Source organism: Penicillium bovifimosum (genome assembly GCF_028826915.1).
Source record: "Penicillium bovifimosum strain IBT 22155 chromosome Unknown utg000002l_segment0_segment0, whole genome shotgun sequence".
NCBI lineage: Eukaryota > Fungi > Ascomycota > Eurotiomycetes > Eurotiales > Aspergillaceae > Penicillium > Penicillium bovifimosum.
Window position 1 is genome coordinate 4,385,953 of NW_026622711.1, and position 23,967 is coordinate 4,409,919.

At 50.5% G+C, this 23,967-nt stretch overlaps 6 protein-coding genes across 6 annotated transcripts; 2 read left to right on the forward strand and 4 right to left on the reverse strand.

Moving 5' to 3' along the window:
- Positions 1-1,003: 1,003 nt before the first annotated feature.
- Positions 1,004-2,946, reverse strand: N7515_002842 (putative RSC complex subunit Sfh1; the record flags this gene model as incomplete). The annotated part of the gene is made up of 4 exons (XM_056663586.1): positions 1,004-1,114; positions 1,172-1,256; positions 1,315-2,502; positions 2,606-2,946. 4 exons carry the CDS (start codon positions 2,944-2,946, stop codon positions 1,004-1,006), a joined length of 1,725 nt encoding a protein of 574 aa, XP_056525699.1.
- Positions 2,947-3,742: 796 nt separating this feature from the next.
- Positions 3,743-5,398, reverse strand: N7515_002843 (putative general stress response protein Whi2; the record flags this gene model as incomplete). Its single annotated transcript, XM_056663587.1, has 7 exons — positions 3,743-3,763; positions 3,819-4,083; positions 4,135-4,484; positions 4,539-4,677; positions 4,736-4,772; positions 4,828-5,326; positions 5,366-5,398. 7 exons carry the CDS (start codon positions 5,396-5,398, stop codon positions 3,743-3,745), a joined length of 1,344 nt encoding a protein of 447 aa, XP_056525700.1.
- Positions 5,399-6,171: 773 nt separating this feature from the next.
- N7515_002844 (dipeptidyl-peptidase III) lies at positions 6,172-8,573 on the reverse strand (the record flags this gene model as incomplete). Its single annotated transcript, XM_056663588.1, has 3 exons — positions 6,172-7,287; positions 7,340-8,219; positions 8,305-8,573. The coding sequence occupies 3 exons, from the start codon at positions 8,571-8,573 to the stop codon at positions 6,172-6,174; spliced, it is 2,265 nt and encodes a 754-aa protein (XP_056525701.1).
- Positions 8,574-8,854: 281 nt separating this feature from the next.
- Positions 8,855-11,603, reverse strand: N7515_002845 (putative protein kinase Scy1; the record flags this gene model as incomplete). Its single annotated transcript, XM_056663589.1, has 2 exons — positions 8,855-10,116; positions 10,166-11,603. 2 exons carry the CDS (start codon positions 11,601-11,603, stop codon positions 8,855-8,857), a joined length of 2,700 nt encoding a protein of 899 aa, XP_056525702.1.
- Positions 11,604-12,320: 717 nt separating this feature from the next.
- N7515_002846 (branched-chain amino acid aminotransferase, cytosolic) lies at positions 12,321-13,725 on the forward strand (the record flags this gene model as incomplete). Its single annotated transcript, XM_056663590.1, has 4 exons — positions 12,321-12,558; positions 12,616-12,913; positions 12,964-13,662; positions 13,713-13,725. The coding sequence occupies 4 exons, from the start codon at positions 12,321-12,323 to the stop codon at positions 13,723-13,725; spliced, it is 1,248 nt and encodes a 415-aa protein (XP_056525703.1).
- A 3,792-nt stretch (positions 13,726-17,517) lies between these two features.
- On the forward strand, positions 17,518-18,493 carry N7515_002847 (bZIP transcription factor; the record flags this gene model as incomplete). The annotated part of the gene is made up of 3 exons (XM_056663591.1): positions 17,518-17,677; positions 17,733-18,283; positions 18,353-18,493. The coding sequence occupies 3 exons, from the start codon at positions 17,518-17,520 to the stop codon at positions 18,491-18,493; spliced, it is 852 nt and encodes a 283-aa protein (XP_056525704.1).
- Positions 18,494-23,967: the final 5,474 nt, after the last annotated feature.

Here is a 23,967-nt window from a genome sequence, read left to right on the forward strand (position 1 = left end):
AGCATGAAAGAAAAGTATCATCGGTCTTGAACCATGGTCCTGAACCCATCATATGACCAGTCCAACCCATCTTTTCTGCTTGTGGAAGGCAGGTTACGTGACGGTCAGACGTGTATGCCGGCACGTAACAGGTCTAGGGCGCATGTACCGACCAGCCGCTTTAGACACGCCTTATCAGGCTTCGGGGCGTAGCGAAGAAGGCACTTGATAGTTAAGCACATCTAGATACCGTTAGTAATCTCCAATAATAGCCACTAGCTACTACCTCGGCGGGCTTACCGCGTATTCGTGCTGGCGAGCGCGTATATGAGAGCTCGATTCGTCCAGAAGAACCGAGAGTGTGATCGGCCAAGTCTTCTGTGAGAAAGAGTGCATTCAACTAAAACAACAACTATGAATGAGGAAGAGAGAAGAAGAAGAAGGGAATCGGCCAAGAAGCTATTTATTCCACTTCTTGTCACAGGACTCAACCTAGACAACAACCATCAGGCATCAACAGGTTGTCCAACCACATGACGAGTCCATGCCTGCTCTCGACCTACTCTAAAGCTGCCTGATCATTACACACTGGATCGTCACAAGTCGCAGTGATGAGAGTAAGTGACGAGGACGAGAGAGAGAAAGAGCAAGAAGAATTTATAGGAAGAGGACAAACATGAAAATGCCCCAACCTTCCAAGCCTATATATCGGTCAGGCGAACCCCCAGCGGTGTTGGAAAGCTTGCATCAGGGGCAAAGAAGCTATTGATGCGGAAATCGGAGAAATGCGAGGATGAAGTAACGGCCCAGTAACGGTGAAATAACGAACAGATGACGATAAAGTCACGGATTAGCTATGGATATTGAAACATGATGCGCCACGGCGCCGAACTAGAACTGCCTAAACATTCCGTCAGAACAGACTGAGCGGCTAAGAATAAGAAGTACTTGGCATCAAACGAGTCATTGGCTAGAAATAGTCATACATGATAGAAGGTTGTAGAAAAGGGAAAACAAGGCCCGCCTAACGCTCTGCGTAGCGGCCAACGGGGACGTCATGACGGTGGAGGTCTTTCGACCACTCCGGTGCAACCTTGTCGCGTTCGTAAAGCAGGCCACAGTTGTGGCAAAGGGTCTGTAAAAACCAGTCATTAGAAATAGTTGGCAATACATCCGAAGAGCTTTCACTTACCCTTGGTCCATCTGGGCCGTCACGCACAGCCCAAACCGCCGTTCCCCAGACAGCACAATTCCTGCAACGCCAACTTTGCCGTTCCCTATCAACCAGTGACGTTAGTACATATCCCCAGTCACGTGAGCTGGACAATCACATACCATTCAGAAAGGGTGCCACCGCCGCCGCCATAACCAGCACCTGCTCCATTGTCCGGGGTGCCCCGGCCACCGGGGGTTCCACCTCGGCCCGAAGGGCTCAAGCTGCGGAAACGACGCTTGCGCTTGTTGCGCTCACCACGTCCAAGAGGAGTCTCGGCGTCAACCTCGAAGTAATTGCCGCTGCTTTGTCGTGAAATCTCGGGGGTAATACCCGTAGTTGATGAGAACCTAGCTGTCTCTCGGCGCAAACGTCTGATCTGGCGCTCGCGGTCACCTTCTCTGCGTTCAATCTCTTCCTTGGACAAAGCCTCAACCTGCGGTTGCCAGCCATCGCAGATGGTCTCGGGGTCATAACGCCAGCCGGCCTCGATGCCGTTTGCTGCCAGGTTTTCGATTTCATTGCCGTAGCCAGTGAGGCCGCTGACCAGAGTGCCGCTCTCGCAGACTTCCTTTTTGAATTTCAAAACTGCTTCATAGATGGCGTGCGCAATCGCGCTGACCCACTCCCCACCGAGGCTGAGATCCGCGCAAGTGATGCGCGCAAACTCCTCGGCCATGCCGGGTGGGTGTAGTAGTGACCATTCGAATTTGTCGGTGTAGAGCTTGTTTTGCAGGTTGATGTTGAGAGTGATTAAGCAGCGGTATGCATCGTCGGGATTCAGAAGACTGTCATTCACCAATGCCTCTTTGGTGACTGTAACAGTAGTTGCCGCGTTGGCGCCGCTATCAGGTGTCGCGACATTGACAACGGCGGGCGTCGTAGATGCGTCCCGTGACGGCTCCGTCTGTGCCGGAAGGCTGGTCACTGTGCCAGCGTCTGTGCTCTGGAAAAGAGGATGGAGAGCCACACCAGCGTACTCCTCGAGCTGCTGTCGAATCTGGTTGCTGATGGTCATGGTCGTGGCCTGAGGATTGGGGAGGTCCATATCGCGGACAAATCCAATGGCAAACTCTTCGGGGGTGGAGAGCGATTCATGGAGATTCCACAAAAAGCTGTCCTTGATGCGGTACGGGGGCAATGGCTCAGGTCGGCGATAGGCAGGGAGAGTTTGGTTGATACTAGGATCGACGGCAGCGCGTGGGAAGGGGAAGGGTTCGAGGGGTTGGTGCGCGGGGACTTCAACATCGATCCGGATGGGAACCAGAGTCAAAGGGAGCTGTGCTTGAATCTGCAATTGATCGGCGCATCTGGAATCACCACGCTGGGTGTTAGTCAGGTTCGAAAAGTGAAAGACAAGACGGAGGCCACTGTCTTTGGTGGCCCCATGAGTCTTGCCAATGAGTAACTTACGCTGGTCGCAGCATTCTCTTGATCATCCACTCGCGAAAGATACCTTGCACCTCCACCGGCGCGTGCACTTCTTTACCCAATTTATCTGAGTAAGGCACCAACTTGTCGGCGGTCTCTTCGCGGCGAAGACTTCTCAGTCCCGTTGGGCGGCGGGGCCCATCTTCGTCAAAATCTTCTTCATCAAAGCCGTCCTCTGCGTAGTTGATGGCTGTAGTTCCACGCTTCGTGGTGCGCGGCGTCGGACCGACCTGAGTCGGAGGATTAACGGGTGTGAGGAGCGCGTTGCCATACTGGCGCATGCGCGGGGGATAGGAGGTGATATATCCTCGAAGAGGGGACATGTTGGCGATTCAATTGCACGGTAACATGCCCCTTCGGGGATATCGGCGGGAAGATAGAGAGCTTGCGATTGTTGATCAATTCAATGTTCGAAGGGCTGATCACGGCAGTCAGGTATAACTTGGGATGGTCCAAGCGCGAGAGAGTTGACAACGAAGATAAGTGTCAAGTGAGAGGAAATATGAAGAGATCGAAGAAGATCGAAGTCGCGTGATAGGTATCAAAATATGCTCAGCTGGAGAGTCGAGCTGTGAGACCGATATTCTGCGCGACTTTGCGCATTTCAGCGCTAGTCCATTTTGGGACCACCATCACGTAACCCATGCCTCAGGCGACAACAAAGCAGTCAACTGGAATTTCAGTACGTACAACCCCATCAATACCTAGAATGATCGTTTGATTATACCTACTCTCCCCATGGCTGGCTGTATGAGTGGCTTCTCGTCCATTTTCGCTTCGATATAAGCTAGGACTAAGCTCTCAGGGAGCCATCCCACCCTTTGTGGTTCAAATAATGCCACGAGATCTATGTCACTCGGCGACAAGATGTTCATTAATTCACAACAAACAGAAAGAGAGCTCAAAGATGAAACAATACAGACCCCTGAACTGCCAAGTACGCCAGCCCTGCTGGAAGTGAGATAAAGACTAAATGAAGACTGGAATATTCGGGTTGCAGACATATGTACATGCAACAGTAGACAAGAAATAAACGAAACTTCGGGGCATACAGCCGGGGGAATGGTATTTGCAGATCGCAGTAAAGATGCAAAAAAGGAGAACTAAAATAAGACCAAATCAACGAAGACCAATCACGCTCTACATTCGGGTTAGCCATCGGAAATACGACACAATCAAGGGATATAGGTCTCACCATCTCCAGTGTCCACACACGCCTGATCCAGATCTTGACTGGACCTTCAACCCCCTCGACATCGGTAAGCTCGATGCCTTCCCACCAGCAGCGACGGGCGGGTTTGCGCCAGAACAATAGAAGCTTCTGGGCCATACCCACCGCATTGTTGTTGGATAGGTCTCCACGGATGTCGGTGCGGAGTTTGGCGAGTGCAAGACTGCAGATAACCGCCTTGTGAGGCTCCGGAGCACGATGGCCCCACTGGTCCGCACGATCAAATCCTCTTTGTCGATATTAGCGCTGGACCATGATCTGAATTTAGGATCTTACTCACCCAGCCGTCAGCATTTCAATCAAATGCTGCTCAGTTGACCCGACCTCTTCACTCTTTCTGAGCCCAGAGAAAATACCGTCTTGTCTCAACAACGATCTGCCAGCTGATTGTTTGACTTCCAGCATCTCCTCGTGTCCGATGTCCGCACGTGGGGGGATTACATAGAAGTCGAGGTCCTCTCGTAGGACGATGATGCCCGCACGGTCCTGCAGCATGTCGCGGGTGGAGTTCTGCATTGGGTCTGTTCCCTCCGGTTCAGGTGAGGCTGAGCCAGAAGCTGGTGGCGAGGGAATTGATTGGGCAACCGTTCGGAAGAAGTCCAGCATGTACTGAAGAGAGGCCGGATCGTACTAGAATGACGCTGTTAGAGGGTTTCCATGTGCTACAGACAGGACGTTACGTACGTCGACTGGGAAAACATCGCCTTCGTAGCCATTTGCAGTCGCATGTCCATCAGGGAGGAGACCATTGGGGAAGAGTGAAAGCAAGACAAATTCAGGCAATGTCAACAGCTCATCTCGCGAGAGGCTGAATCGTGTACCCCTATCAACGTGTTAGTTTCATACATAAACTGAGGGTATGGTAAAGGTGCCGATCCTACCTAAGGTCGAGATTGATGTTTTCATCTCCGCCGATATCTACAAATGGAAAGCGTTAACGCAGTGCGCCAAGCGGCGTATCTCATAAACATACCACTAAGAGTGTTCAGCGGCCCGGTCTGTTGGACCTGAGTGATCAAACTGGAGGCACCTCCTGCAGCAGCCATCACGTAGGTGAAAGACTCCAAGGGACTGTAACCTTCTGTGTAAGGCGGCGGTGGTTCGCCGTCGTCGGAGCCGTCGTTTTTCGTCTCAGAAAATGACGCTTTTGTGTCAGCAACAACCGCCGAAGAAGGGGCTGGCTCAAGCGACTCGTCGCCAGGTGCTGGAGGCGCTAACGCAGGATGGCAAGCGGGTCCGGGCTCGGTGACTTTAGATGCACGATTGGGGTCGGAGGGTGATGGAAAGACAAGGGATGAGAATGGCGGAGGATGCGTATGAGAGAGGTTTGAGCTTGAGGCTGGTGTGTGCGGCGGTGGGGCAGTATAGTAGTGGTCGGCGTCGTCGCCGTCCTCCTCTGGGGAGTCCGTTAAATGGGGCGGGCAAGCCGTGATTGATGGTTGCGACGATTCTTGCGACACCGTGTTTATGAGCTGCCTGAATCAAAACAGGCAGATTGGTCTGCGCTTTACAAATGATGAGCTTCTGGACACTGGTTTAGCCATGCGATCAATCTGAGTTCTAGCGTTGAGCAGGTCGCTGCAGCAGGCTGGGGTGTCCTAACCTGTTTCCAATTTAGTACTGGGGTTCAGCACCACCAAATCAAATGATATACCAAATCGAGTTTATATAAACACAAATTCCTCTTCTTGAGGTCCGTCGCAGTGATTGAGATGTGTTAACGGGGGGCGAGAGCAGCGCCTAGAGGTTGGGGAAACGTCGATCAACTTGGCTGGCGGTAAAGCCGCAGCGGCAGTAGGTGGCCATCACAACCTTGGCACGTGCCCGTGTCCTTTCCTTAGCTTGTTTTTATTGCGTTGGATTGGAACTTGGGGGAGTTATAGCTGTGTTATAATGTGCTGGCCTATAACTATTTCACTTTGTAGTATTAAATTATGTTGACAGTGCTCAACGCCTACGGACCCGAATCATGTCATAGGCTTTGAAGCTCCGGTCCCCGCAATCCATGAACCTATTTTCAGCTATGCGTTGTCCAATATGCCTGCGTAGTCCATGGAATCCATTCTAGGGATCACCTGGGCACGTGTTTTTATGAATATCAGGTGCTTGTATCGAAAGAATACGACACAAACTCACAAAGTTAGCACTTTACAAAACATCAAGGGACATTAGGGATCTACCACAGAGCTATGGTTACTAAAAGGCCGGGACCTCAGAGACAAAGGAGTTCTTTGAGAAGCAAAAGGGGCTCCCTTCTGTAGTATAAAGATATGTACGGTATTCATTTGTACCTGTTTCCTCATGTTTAATATGCTGATCAGACATTGCGCTCAGCAAAGCTCTGAATCAAACCCTCGAGAGTAGGCTCATACTCCTTCAAGCTGACCTCGTCACCCTCGAGAATAGTGTTGGCCTGTACAAACACCTTACGCGGGACCTTGTTCTTCAGAACGACATCACGAACAGTGGATCCCCACCAGCTATCAACAGAGGTAATATCGTCATACAAGCCCTTACCAGCCACAATATCGGCGGTACTCTTGTAGACATGCAATTTCTGGAGATACTTCTCCACGGCGGGACGTCCGTGGGTAAGAATCTTCGAGCGATCAAGATGAATCTCCAAGTCAGAGAGGTCCTCCTTGCTATAAGACAACTTGACGAAGTCGTCACCAGCATCGAGGAAAGTGCGCAGAATACTGTAGCGAGCCTGCATGTGTGCCTGGCCCCATTTCTGGGTCTTGGGGTCCCAAAACTCTAGGGCAACAAGACCGGCACGAGCCATGGACAGGTATGCTGCGAACAAGACATCGCCGGCCTCGCCGGCCAAGTCTTCCTTGCCGTCGCCAAATCCGAAGATCTTCAGGATGCCAAAGTCGCAGCCAAGGGCCATGGCCACGCACTCGGCACGGCACTCCTCATACGAGGAAGCAATGGAACCAAACACCGAGCTCCAGGTCTGGCCGGGCTTGTACCAGGTTGACACGGGCTTGTCTGTCACAGGGCTGATGGGCGGGTTCTTAATGTCAAAGTTATACTCCCCTGGCGCTGTCTCCTGCAACAGCTTACCGGTCCCGTGACCGAGGAGTTCGTGAATGCCAACTTGCACTTCGAAGGCTGGGTCCCGGAAGTCGCGGTATACCTGCTGGTCGCGTTCAGCGATGAAAGGGATAGCCTCGTTGGGAGCCTTGGCGCTTAGGACATTGCCCAAGGACACATTCTTGAAGCCAAGGTTTTGGCGAATATCATCATAGTTGGGCAGGTTAATGCCAGCTGGGAGACCTGAGCAACCGAAACTCAACACTTCCAATGATGTGAAGTCGGGGCTGAGGAACTTGTCTTTCTCAAAGTCCTTGCCCCAGGGAAGCTTGGGGATCATGCTCTCGGCACTGTCGACCAACGTGCCGAATGCTCGTGTGCGCTCCAGATTGACCTTTGAAAGTTAGCAATCCAAGATTCATGTTGATATATCACGTCGGTCTTACCAAAGCCACAAAGCCTTCCCATTCTCCGCGTACACCATGGGGGTCTCTGTATGTCTCAACAAAGCCCAGGTTCGTCTCCAGGACAGGCTTCTGATCCTTAACCCAGATGCGCTGGCTCTCCTTGAAAGCCTCAATTGAGCCAGCTCCGAATGAGAGAGCGTATGCTTCCAGCATCTTCTTCTGGTTATCGTTTGCAGCAACGAGGCTTGCCTGCTTGACACTGTGCGCGATCTTGGCCATCTCCTCTTGGTGATCACCGAAGACGAGACGCAGCGTCTTCCCTTTCAGATCTCCCTCAAGCTCAAATGTGTCCACCTCACCAAGATCCCGATCCCTTACAGGGGGCGAGGAAACACCAGATGCAATTAGAAGCTCGAAATCTCCGGAGGAAGTCTTGCGGATTCTGGTATTCTCCAAGGCAAGTCCCTTCTTCTCCATCAAATCACCAATTGCCGTGATCTCATCCTGCGAGATCGTCGGCGAGTCGGGATAGTAGGTTGTCATGTGGCCATCCTTAGGGTAACCGAGGTGCATCATCGACTGTAGACTGGTTTCGTAGATACCCCCTCCAGTAGTGTTAGCCTTCTGGAAAGCGGCCTTCGTCTCTTCAGTGGCCGAAGCCAGAGCCTCAAACGCCGATGCGGACAGGCGAGGGATGAACTTGGAGTCGCCGAAGCCCTTGTAGTTTCCGCAGTTGCCCAAGAATTGACCTGCATATTCAAGGAAAAACCGGAGGTCCTCAGAGCTGACTTGGGTTTTCTCAGCGAGGCTGGTCCAGTCGCCATTGGAAGCACGATAGAGTGATAAGATGAGGTCGTAAATGGGTTCGGACTCGGGGGAGACCTGACGGAGTGTGACTCGAGTGCCTTCAAATGCGGCCCTAGGGAAATTTGAAGAGAGATTAGCTTTCAGTAGCTCTGGAAGCATGTGGTACCTGGCGAATGGACCGTCCCAGGACACCCTACCTGCTCATGAAGTGTGCATATTTCCTCAAGTTTTGATCTTTGAGTTTATCAAAGTGTGTCTTAATTTCCAGTCTGACCACCGTAGGAGGCGAGTCAGCCAGGTAATGCTGCTTGACGCTTGCGTCCATAGCTGGCGCGCGAGTGAGGAGTGAAAATGAGGAGAAGGGTTTTGCGAGTTTGGGAGTTGACAGGCGAGAAACACGGAGGGGTAACAAAGGTAACACGGAGCGCCGGGAGAGTAAGGGCGCAATGCCACGCATAGAGTGCATATGGAGGGGCTTCGAGGCGAGAGAGGTATGACATATGACGAGGGGCACCAATCAGGTACTGCGTACGTGTCTCTCGGTACCCGGCGCTCGGATCACCGATGGAGCCCCGATCTACAATATCTTGGCATCATATTTGGTTGAGTACGGAGTACTACTAACGTAGTTGCATCTTTGTTGTTTTATTTCATTTATATTTATATTGCAAACGGTGTTATGTACTAGAGAATGTGCAATGGAAAGTAATCAAAAGGGTATCGACCAGAGATTATGAGAACTGTGCTCTAAATCAAGCTCTCATATTTGTCCAGTCCTTGCTTTTGAGTCGGTTGTTGCGGCCCAGAAACTGTGCTTTGGAAAGACGTAGATCTGTTTGCGGTGTTCAACGGCGGGGATCTCACAGCACTATTGAAACCCGTATTTCCAGGAGGTGGAGGAGGTATTGAGAATGCGGAGTAATTGGGTGCCGGTTGCGCTGTTGACCCGGACATATGATTCGAAGGTGTCATAGTCGACATTGTCCCAAGAGAGGAAGTCACTGCACCCGTCTGGGATCGGGCGACTGGGTTGGCAGGGGCTCCCCAGATAGATGATGAGGGTTGCATGGCAGGGAAGGCAGGAGTGACCGGTGAAGCCTGACGGGCGGGGGCAAGAGATGGATAAGAACCCAATTTCTGATCCGGAGTGATAGAACGGAAGCCAAGGTTGGACTGCTGATTCAAGGCACTGGCTTGGTTTGTCAGGCCTGTGTTATTTGAAGACCAAGAGAATGAAGGAGACATGCTTGGAACGACAGGCTTGGCTGGCTCTGGCTCCATGCTACCCCACATGTCCATACTCTGGCCATTCGCTGGGGAAGCCTTCTTCCCAAGAACGAGGCGCTCGAAGCTACCAGCGGTGTCCGCGTCGGGCGAGTTGAGGCCTGTGGCAGACTGTGAGAACTCATCGGCGGTGTTCTTGAAGCCAGTCCCTCCAGCACCAGAAGACAGGTCTTGCAACTTTTTGGACTGTTCCTGCTCAATCCTAGTCGAGAGGGATTTGATAAGTGCCATGAATTCATTGAACTGCGATAGACTCAAAAGTGGCCCCAGACTGAAACCCCAGAGGACGGGCAGAACTTCCAAAGCCAGAAAGTCGGTGTCCGCGACAGTTCCAACTCGGCGGAACACCTTCAAAGCTGCCATCATCACTGACGGCTCTTTCGTTTTGATCGCCTTGAGCGACGGGACAAGCTTTTCTTGAATGGTATACTTGTCCAATATGGAGGACTTGGCTGGCTTCGACTTGCTCGTCTGGATTCCAGACAGATCATCGTCAAACCCATCATCTGCGGAAGCACCGCAGAGCACACTGAAAGCTTCCAAACTGCGAACCTTGATAGCAAGGCTGCTGGTACGACTAAAAGTGGCGGCTATGGGAGGGAAGACTTCGTTTTTGACCGTACTGAAGTCGAGGACTGGGAGTATCACAGAGAGACACTTGAGAGACGCATCCACCAGGGAGTGTGTAGGCGAATCCAAACCCAGTCGGATTAGGGGTAGTATATCTAAAACAGCAATTAGAAACGGCTTCTGATGTCAACTGGCGGAACTTACCATCTTTAAACTCCATCCCTGAGCAATTGTCAGCGATGAGTTTCATATTCTCAAGCACGACCATAAGACCGGCATCTTTTTTGGAATCCCGTTCAGCAGCCGTTTTGCCTGATCCAGCTGCAAATACCTCCTTCAGGCGCGGAACGATTTTCTCTGGGAAAACTCGGCGCCCGTTGGGGATTCGTTTGAGAATACCGAACACATTCTGCAATATCAGAGGGAGTAATTCCCGGTCCTTTAGCTCGTCCATCAATGCTCCCAATAGCTTCCTCTCTAGTACAGATACCGGGAACTCGGGCAATACTCGCTGTAAGCCACGTAAGAATTGAGACTTCTCGTTCGGATTCTTTGCTGGCAAGGACTCCAGGAACCGGATCGTCGAGACCAATACATTATCGAAGTACTGGGATTGCTGGAACTCTCGAGCGTTCGTGCGTTGAGCGGGCCTTCTGGTAATGAGCCTCGGTAAAACATGAGAAAGCAAATCCTTGGGGATTGGCTTCGAAGAGAGGAAATTATTGCTCTGCGAGGGAGTAGTAGAGGGAGAGCTCAAAAGTTTCTTATATGTGGTCAAATTCCCATTCGTCTGTAGAGGCGAGACATGCGGAGAGTTGTACAGCGCAACGATGATGAGGCCCAGAGAGAAGAGATCCGCAGCAGACGATACATTCGAGTCCAGTGCAAAATCGGGGGATGTAAAGTCAAGGTTCAATTGTACCGAAGCGGGGAGCCTTGGATCTTGGTATAGAACCTCGGACACAGCCAATGGCGGAAGTGATGAACGTGTCTCAGAAGAGTCTGGGGGCCCCGCAAATCCCAAACCCGAAATCTTCCAATCTGATTTGGCGTTGATGTAGATGGCGTCTGGATTCAAATTTCCATGCACCAAGCCCGCAGACTCGTGAAGAAATTCAAGACCCTTAGCAACTTGCAGGAGTCCTTTTTGAATCTCCAGCTCATCAATCTCAATTTCCCTTCTCCTTCGAGTCCCGTCAGCCTCCTCGACCACATATCGGCTCGGCCGCGAACCAGCGCGTGTGGTATTCTCCTGGTCATCCTTTTCCAGCAGAAGCCCAGAAAGCGAAGCAGTGAGATGTTCTGTCGCGAACATAAGGCCACCATTGCGCGTCTCCTCCACGGGCTCGAGTACCTGGAGAATGGATGGGTGCCGTAGACGCGCAAGGTTGCTTGCTTCGCGCTTCAGTCGTTCGATTACATCGTCCTGCAGCTTCTTAGAAGACCCAGAGCTCCTCCCAAATCCACCAGAGCGTGTCTCTAATGACTTGCGATCAAAGATAAATACCGACGCCGCTGTTCCCGTAGACTTCTTCTTTGCATCGTGGATCTTCCAGGGGCCGGCGTACACGGTGGGGTTGGGTGAGATTTGGTAATTGGCAGAAATATTAGAACTGAACGACTTGAGCGCGGAGGAAAACATGGTGGTTGGACGATAAGGCGCAGATCGGTCCTCGGGATAGTCGCGGAACAAAGGCAGTTGTTTATCTCAGTGAAGTCACCGTGTAGCCAGCACAAGACATATTCAGTTTCAACAACAACACAGTGGATTTCAGAGAAAGCGCCAATTGAATGTGAGCCTGACTTAAGACACGACCTCGGGAGAGCTACTGGATAGTCAGTAGCATCGGCTCGAAATGCGGAGATTGACTGTCCACGGGGTGCGGAGATGTACACAGGCTCAATTGTTCCACGCGAGGTCCACCGCCGAGGCCGTCGGGCGTCGATAACACAGCTAACTTCCATATCTGCTATCGGAATGCCACGTGATCTTAATGGGAGCTCCGTCGTCGCCTCAGGTGTCCAAATCTGGTGCCCGACGCAAACCGAAGCCAGCCGAAATCGGCTGGGAGCTCTGATTTGCAGCTGCCTATTGGCCAAAATTCTGCTGAGTCATTGTTGTTGATGAGGCGGTGGCAGAATAATCCGTTCGAGGCCTCCGATGACTCGGAGTTGTCATCAAGCTCCGCAGATTCACTGCATTTTTGGTGCGGAGTCATCTTTCTAGTCCAAACATAAATTCCATTGGATCTCCTCGACTTCAGTACGTCTATATTCTCTCCAGTGACTGAATTGACACAATCTCCTCTCTAAATACCCTTGACTGCCCCACAGGATCGTCCCTAACATTTACAAAGTCATGAAGTCGCTTCACCAGATGGCTCGCCGCCAGGCCCTGACCGGGCTGGCCATGCCCCGCGTCCTCTCCTCCCAGAACATTGCCGCCAGCCGGACGTGGCAGCGCGCATTTGGTGCCTCCGCAGCGGCGGCCTCTCAGCTCCCAGGTCTCGATGCGTCCAAGTTGACTATCACCAAGACCACCACTCCCCAGGAGCCCAAGGAGCCCAAGGATCTCGTCTTTGGAAAGTACTTCACTGGTAAACCACTATCTGCGCTCCATTGCCTCCTCAGGCACTGACCAGACGCACGTTTAGATCACATGCTCTCCGTGGAGTGGACGGCTACCGACGGATGGCACGCACCTCGCATTGTCCCCTACCAGAATCTCAGCTTGGACCCAGCGACCTGTGTGTTCCACTATGCGTTCGAATGTTTCGAAGGAATGAAGGCGTACAAGGACAGCAACGGTGGCATCCGTCTGTTCCGCCCAAACAAGAACATGGAGCGTCTGAACAAGTCTTCCGCGCGCATTGCTCTTCCCACCGTGGACGGCGACGCATTGACTAAGATTATTGGAGAATTCGTGAAGCTGGACAGTCGGTTTATTCCTGAGTGAGTGGGCCCCATCTAGCTTGGATAAAGGTCCTCGCTAACTTTCATAGTGCTCGCGGCTATTCATTGTACCTCCGTCCCACTATGATCGGCACACAGAAGACCCTTGGCGTTGGCCCACCGGGCTCCGCCCTTCTTTACGTCATTGCCAGTCCTGTTGGTCCTTACTATCCTACTGGATTCAAGGCCATCTCCCTGGAGGCCACTGATTACGCCGTCCGCGCCTGGCCAGGTGGTGTCGGTGACAAGAAGCTCGGAGCCAACTACGCTCCTTGCATTCTGCCCCAGCTTGAGGCCGCCTCCCGCGGGTTCCAGCAGAACCTGTGGCTCTTCGGCGAGGAGGAGTATGTTACCGAGGTCGGCACAATGAACCTCTTCATTGCCCTGAAGAACAAGGAGACTGGACAGAAGGAGCTCATCACCGCTCCTCTGGACGGTACAATTTTGGAGGGTGTCACTCGTGACTCCGTCCTGACCCTTGCCCGCGAGAGACTGGGTCCCAAGGGCTGGAACATCTCGGAGCGCAAGATTCGCATGTCCGAGGTTGCGGAGGCCTCTGCCGAGGGCCGCATGATCGAAGTCTTCGGTGCCGGCACTGCTGCTATTGTCAGCCCTGTCCGTAACATCAGCTATCGCGGTAAGATGGTCGACTGCGGTCTGAAGGAGGACGAGGAGGCTGGCGAGATTGCTCTCCAGATGAAGAACTGGATTGAGGGTATCCAATACGGTGATGAGCCGAACCCGTGGAGGTAAGCCGGCACATGCTGTTAAATACGAAGATATACTAACCTATTTGTAGTGTCACTATCTAAGATAGGAATCGTTGATATAACGGGCTGATGCCCATTGGTTTATATGCCAAGCGGTTGAATGATACCCAGGCTATGGTGTATGGTCACAAAAGCTTTCGAAGTCTTTACCCAGGGAATATTTCCTTGATACGTAGTATTGCATTTTGCTTGGACATCTCCAGCCATACCGATGCTATCGAGCAGCAGTGCTGTCACCAACATATTCATCTAGAGTCTGGCTAGAATTTGCTATATTCACGCGTTATGGCAAGGGAACGATGTTCCCACATTTATACCTAGTATAGTAGCCTATAGCAAACTTCCAACTGCGAGAAACCAAATTCATTCCAGCAATTGCCATTTCAGTCTTCTCATCCACCGAATACTCGTCACGTCCCAATGCTATATTCCCAAATATGTCACTTTTCTAGACCGACATCCGTTGACAGAATATGCAGGTGGGTCCCGGACTTGGCGTAGCAAGCCCTAACAACGAAAGAAGCACGACAACCGATGTAATGAGTTCGAAAGGCCGGGAAGTTGGGAATACATTCAGATTGTTGTGGATATAGATTCGATAAAATGAATTCAGATTAATGCCATTCATTTTGCCTATCATCAAAGATAGTGAGGCATGAAACCCACGCGCATGTTATACTTACGGGGCTTGCAGGAGTCATACTCGGATCGACAGACAGGTAGTCTACCTAGGTATGAACGATTCGGTTACCTCGTTGTGGCTTGCCAAAACGTACAAAATCCAGCGATCTTTATCCAGCCTCGAGTGTCGGCTTCTGTTTCGTACCTAGTATTGCTACGGTTGATGGAATGTGGAGGCCAGGTGGCTATGGATATACTCCAAAGCATCAGCTCCGATATCAAGTTCAGACCAAAATGAATGGAAACATCCACGAGCCATCCCCAAGCCCAACAAAGATAGAACAAAGAGATTAGTCAGATCCACATCTGGACCTTGCACAAACACAGTGCTGACCACTGTCAGCCACCCGTCCGCAGACTCCACCGTCAATCTCTATGCACGCACTGGGCAGACCATACCCTCCAAGTCCAACCAGACATTACAAACACGAACCAACCTGTTTTAACCTACACATCCCTCATTGTGTCATACCAACTCAATAGCTAGTAACCCAAAGTAGCCAACCAACTGCCTGACCAGACCCAAAATAAGGTAAGGTAGGCGAGACACCGCATGTGGACCACGTGGGTATGAGGCTAAACCGGAACTTGACAGGGTTAGCGAGCGTGCGATTCACAATACAGCAACAGATAGTTCGCTAGGAGGCAGAGAAGGTTTCAGGCTGGGTCTGTACGCCCATCCGGGCGCAGAACCCGGCACAGACCGAAGCGAGGGCGGCGGGACACGACAGGTGTTTCAGGATGTTCCGCATGGACGATGATAGGTGTCAAACTTGATTTATCTCGTAGGTTACTTGACTCGGCGTGCGGCAATTTCAGTAAGCGAGGTGTTTTATGGAATCATGCGTCCACGGGAAATAACCGGGGGTGTGGATTGGGGAACTGGTGGTCAGCTTCTTATTCTTAGATACCCCCGAAGGGGTGTAGAGGTCATAATGAGTATTATACTTCCTCTTCTCCGGACTTATTGTTGAATACATATGAATATAGTATAACGGGGAAGGCAAACTGGGAGGAGTTAAGTGCCGAGGGCGATGTTGGATATTGGTGCGACTCGAGAAACCGAAACACAAACTCGTCCTTTGAACATGCTCGAGGCAGTCCGCCATGCGCAGATTCGGAGATTGTGCTGGAGGGAGTTGGGACTTTCAGCACTGGACGCCTTGTCCGACATCTCCGATGTAGGAAGTGGGGGAAGGGAGGAATCTATTCGAAGCGCAGAATATCGGGGATGAAGTTGACACTGCCCAGTAGACATGCTTAAATGGACTTTTGCACTCGGTCCATTTCACGTTTGGTGTAACCTCCCCAACGCGCAAGCGACAAAACGTGCCAGCACGAACCCAAGAGGCTCGGAGATTGCCGTCATCGATATTCCTAAGTGACACCGGCAAGCACCCCCTCCTCGAAAAAAAAAGGAAAAGTAAAGTGAAGAAAGAAAGTAGTAAATTAGACGTAGGTCATGGGTGAGGGAAGTGCAGTTCGGAATGCACGACAAGGTCGCTGCATATTAGTCCACCGCCAGGAACATTCTTCTAGATGGTTACTAGAAGGCTCGAAATGCAACCCATCCAAGCATCCGGGGCCCAGCACGGACTGTGAATGGCTGCAATCCTTGTAGAAGGCAGAGATCCCACCAGGATGGCTGTGCAATACTTGGAATCCCGGCTGGAGGCTTGGACAGCATGAGCGGTGAACAGGGGGAATGGGGGACACTTGATGTACCGGGTACCTGAGCTGCTGTGTCCAGTGCTGGGTCATGCGATGCCGACAATTACTCGAATGGGAATAAGAAGGCGTCCAGCTCAGCCCTATACGGGCAAGACAATGAGCAATCGTCTAGGGGCTACGGACTTCCAATAAGTTTGGCATATTAACTCCGGCTTCGGGATTGGAGAGAGAGACGCTGCACGGGCTATTCATAGATTAGCTGTCTTACCTGGACAGAGCCTCTTCCTTTTTTAGTCGTTGCCCTTGGTTTTCCTCCTTTGTCGGCGCATGTAAAAGCGTATTTTTCTGCATCTAAATTCTCTCTCGGAGTCAAGTGAAAGTCTGAGCGTATCTCCGGGACTAGGAAGAGTAGTTCAAGCAGTCAGCCTTAACTCCATAAAAGCGATATGTCCAGATCGGTGACAGGTAGAGTGCGTCATTGAGTTATTCCGGGATGTTCTAATCCATGGATGATTGGGAATAAGTAGATTAATAATATAGAAAAAGACTGACAAATCTCTGGAGAAATAATTAGCGGGAGAGTACGCAGTATACGAGCCAATTGTTATGTCTCCACCCTTGACTAGTCGACGGTTGAACACGGTCACCTATATCGTCTCATGGACTTTTGACTAGTCTATCTATTCTCTAGTACTTCAGAATGATCTCCAGTAAATAGATCAGCCAAAGAGTGAGATCTTTATCCCCTTAGTCCGTTGCCAAGAATGACGAGCAATACGACATCCAACTAGTAAATAAGAAAACGTGGTTATGGCCGTGCACCTCAGAGAACCCACGTGAGAAAGAAATCCCCAAGGCAAAATGACCGAAAGATCGCAAAAGACCAAGGTGTAACCCCAAAGACCATCCCGTTTCATCCCTGGGCATATCGTGTCTCGGGCCAGTCAGGTCGAATGAGGATTCCCCAAGCGAACGTCTCCGGCCCAACCTGAATTTCGATACGTATGACCTTGGTGCTACATTTATGAGATCCATTGGTTAGTGGATTAGTAAGTTAGTAGTAATAAAGGGTGTAAAGGTTCAAAGACCTTTGAAGAGAGGAACGGATGAATCCCGAAGGCAGGCGTATCCCCGAGGCGTATAAACCCCAGAGAGGACAGGAAAGGAAAGTGAAGGTATTGTGACCAGAGGCTGAACGGGAATCCTTGTTAAAATGGAATAAACGGAATAAATCGGTTAAATCCGATTTTAATTAAAAAATAAAATAATAATTAAAACCGTGCACATGGCAGGTCGAGTCTAAAAGCACGGACTAAGCTGGTTTATCGGGGGCTTAGCTGCAAGGCCCAAATGCTGATTGACTTCTATATATGAGGGGCCTTGACCTCTTTAGCCTCATAACGTTATTCTATCTACTCACAGTTCTACACCTCTCTCTCTCTCTCTCTCTCTCTCTCTCTCATACACACACACACACACATCATGCATCGTTCCCCATATGATGGCCGTGCAGGCTCTCGCGGTAGTCACAGCAATAGTAGTGCTTTCAGTCCCAACGCCAATCCAAATGAAGACTGGACAAAGATCTCAGATCTTGCAGAGCGTCGGCGCATTCAAAATCGTATCGCCCAGCGCAACTATCGTAAGTGAACGGAGAACACAGTCTCAAGATCCCCATCTCTGACGGGAAGCAATAGGCAAGAAACTAAAGCGTCGTCTGGAGGATCTCGAGAGACGGGCTGCAACCTCCGCATCCCCAGAACGGTCTGAAGAACCCGTGTCTCCCAAGATACCAGCCAAGGCCCGAACGAAGCAGCGAGCCTCCAAATCCATAGATGTCAAGTCCGAACAATCAGACCGAGCAGGCCCCTACGACTACTATTCCCCAGAGGACCGCCAAACCATGTTCGCCCAGCAATGCACCCGCCAGCTCTCAGCCTCGCCTCCACCAGTCTTCTCCTACCCATCTCTCTCCCCCTACGACACCTACCGCCCATCCGCCTACACCCAGTCCCAGATCTACCACGCCACCCCCAGCACCTACAGCGAAATCAACTACCAAGCCGAATACGGCGAGCCCGTTTCCTCGCTGGTCCCAGTCCTCCCATCAATGCAGCGCAAACTCGCCTACGACGAAGACCTGATCAGTCCCTTCAGCATGAGCTACGCAACCATGGCGGGGATCGACCTGTGCCAACAGCAAGCACAAACCCAGTCACATGCGCAACACCAAGCCTCCACCCTGCCGGTACATTACCCTCGCTGAGTTGTGATTTTATGCCCAGTCTCGACGGTCAGCTAATATCACCCTATTCAGATGCCAGCGCTTGCATACAGCTACGAGGAACAGCGAGCGTCAACATCACCCGAGGAATCTATTTTCACATTCCCGTTGACACCGGAGTCGGCGCCTTGTTCGCCTCGCTCGATGCTGTACGAGTACGATCTACGGCGGTAAGGGCGATCGGGGGGATCGGGGACCCAAAAGGCCGAATTGCGGATATTTCCGCCCCGTCCAGACCCTGTCACTTCTTTTTCCCCGTTGTCCAGAGCTAAATCGATTTGCCGATTGTTTTTCTCTTGGGTTTTTTTTTCCACTTTTATTTGCGAATAGCCCCCTCTCCTTTTTTTTATTATTTTTCTCCAATACGGATATGTGTGACGAGATAGCTGCATGATAACTGGCGTTGAAATTGGTTCTATTGGTAGCGTGGTGTTAAAGGGAACAGGGATGAGTTAGGGAGCCACGTTTGAATCAAATTATTTTCTTTTTTTTCCTTTCTCATTTCTGATTTTTGGTGTCTCGACTCTCTGCAGATCTACACAGATTTCACTCAAATAGAAATGAAAATACGATCCCCAATTCCCCATTCTATAACGTTCTCATCTGCTACCTGGATTGGTCCATCCCCATAACGGCCTAACTCCACGGCCCCCAAACACCGTGCGAGATTTGCCAATTTCCACCTTGGCCCCAATAAATTCCCAACCTATCACGTTCACCCGAGGTTTCAACGGGGTGATCTCGATCTATTCCAAGTCGGGTGTTCTTGACAAGTCTCTCGGTTTCTCGTTTCCCATCTGATAGGCTATGTACGGAAGTACTCCGTACTACGTACTCCTTTAGGGCGCAGCCAAGATCCAAAACTCCGTTAGGTACATTAATAATCTGAAGAAAAAAAGAAAAGAAAGACCATATTCTTAGACCCGACAAGTTCGTCCATGACTCAAGAAGCAGTCGATTGAACAGCCAATAATGCCCCAGACCAGTCTGCCGGGTGTCGAACCCGATCCCTGCAGAAAAGCAGAACAATACCGCACCCCGCAAATAGTCCTTGATTGCTCAGCACGGGTATACTCTACATGGAAAATGTAGGCAACCCTTCAGGCTTTACGAGGTACTCCGTACATACTCCGTACTGCTCCCGGCATTATGTTCATGTAAACTCCGTTTATCTTCAGGTAAAACCGAAAACGCCCTGCACCCGAATGATGCCATGCAGAATGGGGATATGTCTGCGAATCGAATCCCGCCATCCCATCCACGGCCCCGTAGACGGAACCGGTCCGAGATGGATATCTGCCTCACAAGGTGCGCCCCATGAATTTGTCACCTGGAATTTATCAGCAATCCCCGAACGAGTGCTTGCTAAACACAACATTCCTGGCCACTGGGTGCATACCATGGACATGAAGGATCTACCTAAGGATCTAGTAAAAGCCACGCGGACCAAAGCCAAACCCGAGCGGATGTAAAAAATTAAAAATAAAAACAAAAAACATAAACGCCCTGCATCTCTAGTCGGAGTCGGACCAACGTTCGCATTCACCTGGGATTGGCGATGTTCCGCCCCGGCTCGACGAGACAGCTACTATCCAGAAGGATTGGGATGGTACCTTCTTCATGAAACACCACTATACTATATACTGTCCTATCCCATTGAAGACTGGTGACACGGGGTAAGTGATCCTGCCATGCAGAGAGCAAAGAAAAAACATCCTGGAATACCCCTCACGGGCAGGGACAACCCACTCGGTCCCGCACCAAGTATAAGGCCTCCGCATAAATTGAGGCTGAAAGACCGAACACCGAGGCGGATCAATGGAAACCTAAAACATTGTGAGACGGAGGCTACACTCCGTAGCAAGTTAGCTCGTAGCACGTTCTTCCAGGATTGTTGGTATCCCCCCCCACACTACAGTTACCGTAGCTAGTACTGACCATCAACCTGGTTGACTAACATAGGACCTATTTAAAGAGAAGATTGGGGGCGAAGACGGTAAACGTCTAAAAGGACGTATACATACTGTATCCTTCATTTTCCCTTCTTGGACTAGTGCCATTCCGCGGCTCTGGCTGTTCCCGCCTATCCCCAGGTGAGTGGGTCTGAGCTAAAAGGGAAGGTGATGATTTAATATTTCTTTTTTCTTTTTTTGGAAGAGAACTGGTACAGTAGTTCTCGGGATATGTATGTATGGGCTGCCTTATCGTAGCGAAAATCATTTGAGTTACTTTTGGCATTGTTATCTGGATTCTGCAACTCTTTACATGTTGCAGTGATTCACCCGTATTAGCCCCAGCCTTATCTGCGGATATTTATGCCCAACACCGGGCTGAACTCAGTGAATATTGCCGAGACGATTTGGATTTGGAATCCAGCAATGTTTCATGTTTGACTACCGGGGAGTCCTCCTGCCGAAATACTTTAGTTACTACATACTACCTTGCCCAGGTGATAAACATGGAAGAGCTCAGAGCCCAGCGGAGTATATCACCACGGAGTATCTACCGACACATACATGTAGTCCTGGGTGAAGCCCAAATCCAATAGAGAAAAAAAGACAATCCAGCGCCTAGAGAACAAGCCCCATCAACGCTTCCCGCAATCCAAATGCCACCTCCACCCAACTCAATTCAGAGAATAGCCATACGCCATACGATCACACCATGCCAAGGCAGCTGAAATCTCCAAGCGCGGCTCCCTCACATCTCAAATAGATCTCGGCCTACCACCCAGCCCTAGACCCAACCAAATATGCTTAGTCTGGACTCCACATTTGGCAGCCGAGTGGGGTGGGAGGACCGTTGTGGTGGGACGGGTTGGATATTGCAGCGTAGGGGTACCAGGCACTAGTTTGAGTTAGAGACCATATGGTAACTGGTTAGGGAAGTTGCATGTCGGTGCTAAGGGAGCTTAAGGTGAACTAGCGTCGGATCTTGGGAGTTATTTCCGTATGGAAGCAGTTTGGAGTGATCTACAGAGATGTGATCTACAAAATGGGCAACTAGATACGCAGTCTGTGTTCAGCTTCAAGTTGGCTTTTTGGGGCTGCGCCGCTGCGGTTCAGGATCTCTAGGTTGCAGTACGTGGCGCTAATTTAACCTTCTTGGTAAGACTAGTCAAGGAACCAGAAAGAAAACAGAGGAACGAGAGACCATACACTTTAGCCTAGAAGCAATCCGAGCATCAATGCCCTGGTTACATTCACACTAGCGTTAGTATGTCTTCAATAGGACATAGGTAGCTCTAGATCCGTCCTGTGATACTAGGCAGATATGAAAAGCCACAGAGTCCAATTGGACGTACCAAAGATGGGAAAGAAAGAAGAAGAGGGAGAGCAAGAAAGCTTTCTGAACTATCTTACCCCAAATCTTCCAACGCGGCATCAGATATCACAGCCGTCAACAGCTCCAACATCTAATCACCTAATTTGGTCTGGTTCTATCTAATGTCTCACACGCCTGTCCGGATCTTCACGTCGGTCTGTTGGCATCCAAACCCATTGGAAGCGGGTCATTCCATAGGTACCTAGACCACGTCTTGTCATCCTAAAACGGAACTGTACAAAGTGAAACCTTAACGCTACAAGGACGCTCCTAATCAAGCGCGAACAGCATTTCCCTCAAACGATTAAGCTTCGAGCAGTTCCACAGAGAGAGAATCCGGCGTAACGGTGTTCTTCCAGCCGACAATGGATTTTTGCGCAGCACTGTAGCATAGCTGCGGCTGTAGTCGGTTGGGTATGTTGATAAGCAAAGTCGGGACGCGTGCCGGCTCTGGCTCGACTTCTGATTATCTGCTGCAAAATGAGATACCGTAATCGAAGCTCATTCAAGATATTGCGGGCAAATAAAAGGCCATCGAGTGGGCACTGCAGTGGGTAAAGGTAGTTGTCAACTACATGGTAGAGGACCTAGTCGAAAGTCGAATATGGTAGTAACTACTAGTAAGAGGTGTAAGTTGAGGATGGTATGAGGAGTTTTGTAGAGGATTACCCGAAGGGAAGTTGAAGAGCCGAGAAGCCTTGATTGAAGTGGAAGATGATTGTGAGAGAATCGAGGCAAGACCGCTGTAGTCTTCCAATCCCAAATAGTCGTAGGAATAGACATTGAGTTACAGTCAGAGTAGTGGCTCTTAGCCATGGTTGATGGAGCACATCAAGACCTTGAAAGAGTCTACGAAGACATTGTAGAACATAGCAGGAGGCTTCAGTGCGGCCAAGATCCTGTGTTTTCCTTGACACAAACATCGGTCTCCATGCTGTAGACAAGCCTGCATGTCACCACATCCGCAGAGGCATTGTTTAAACGAGTTAGACTGAAGATTATGCCATCCCCCAAACACGTGGACGTCACTTGTTGCCCCTGCCTTAGCATCTCTTGCTGAAGAGAGCGAAGGTATGGGAGTGGAAGGAACCATGTAGACATTGCGCAGATGCGAAAAGAGAGCTGTCAAGGCAAGATCGACAAAGACGACAGACCAACGGAGGAAACTGCGATAGGATGATTTCACATAGAGGGAAAGAGGAAGAGGAAGCAAGAGCAACCCACTATAAGAATGTTAGTGCTACAGGCAGCCGCCCAACGTACATTAAGATCACATCACCGATATCTTCTCTCTGATGTAAAGTGTTCCATGGTAGGTATGCACTACCTGATAGTATTGACTTGCAAAGAAATGAGGATATCCAGCACACAACGCTTACCATCGAGATATCAACCCCAATGCCAAGATATGAGATTATGCAGGGAGATTAAAGTTAAAGATCTTACCATTTGTTCACAGATCTATGTCAGTCTTATATATCTATAGACAGTTGAATCTCTGAAGAAATGCTCGCAATACAGCTAGGTAGGCTAGAAAAACAAAACGAGACCAACTACATAAATACCCTCGAACATCCAACGCCAGTGTGGAGGTTACCAAACCCAGCCATAGAACAACGCATCAACAAAAGCACCAACCAACCCTACAGCTGCCCTTAACACAACAGCGCGTGGCAATACAATTCCCCCCTATCGCCCCCAAAACCAACAACCAACACCCTCAGCCAAGACCAAGACCCCTAACCTCTCCCCACACAAAGAAACGAGCAAACAAAAAGATCCTACCCATGTGACAGTTCCAGACATGGCAGACAAAACAAGAATAAAATAACCCACACAATCCCAGTCGAGTTTACGCGCCCGATTCCTCCCCAAGAACAGCATGCAGTCTAGCCCCATGCAATGCATGTACGCTGAACCGCCCCATGGGAATTCCCAGGTGGACCGCACATCCGCCGTTCCGCCTGTCCGCCAGTCCGGTGTGCGCTATGCGGGATAGGGAAGGAAGTGGGGGGTAACCGTATCTTTGTTAGTGCCGGGGCCGGGAGTGTGATGGGTAGGTAGTAGGATGGGGGAGGCCTAATTCCAGGCATATATGGATGGGGGGTTGATGCTACAGTTATATAGCCACGATGGGCTATGGAGATGACACATGTAACTATGTTGTACACTCAATACTACATCTGGTAATGGGCAATCTAGTTAGGTATATTGTAACTCAATATTGCACACCAAACTAGAAGCAAGGCACAGCCCAATACGAGACTGTCGTCACAGGTTTCACGAATCCCCGTCGGAGGTCGCCGAGGGTGTCTTTTTCCAAG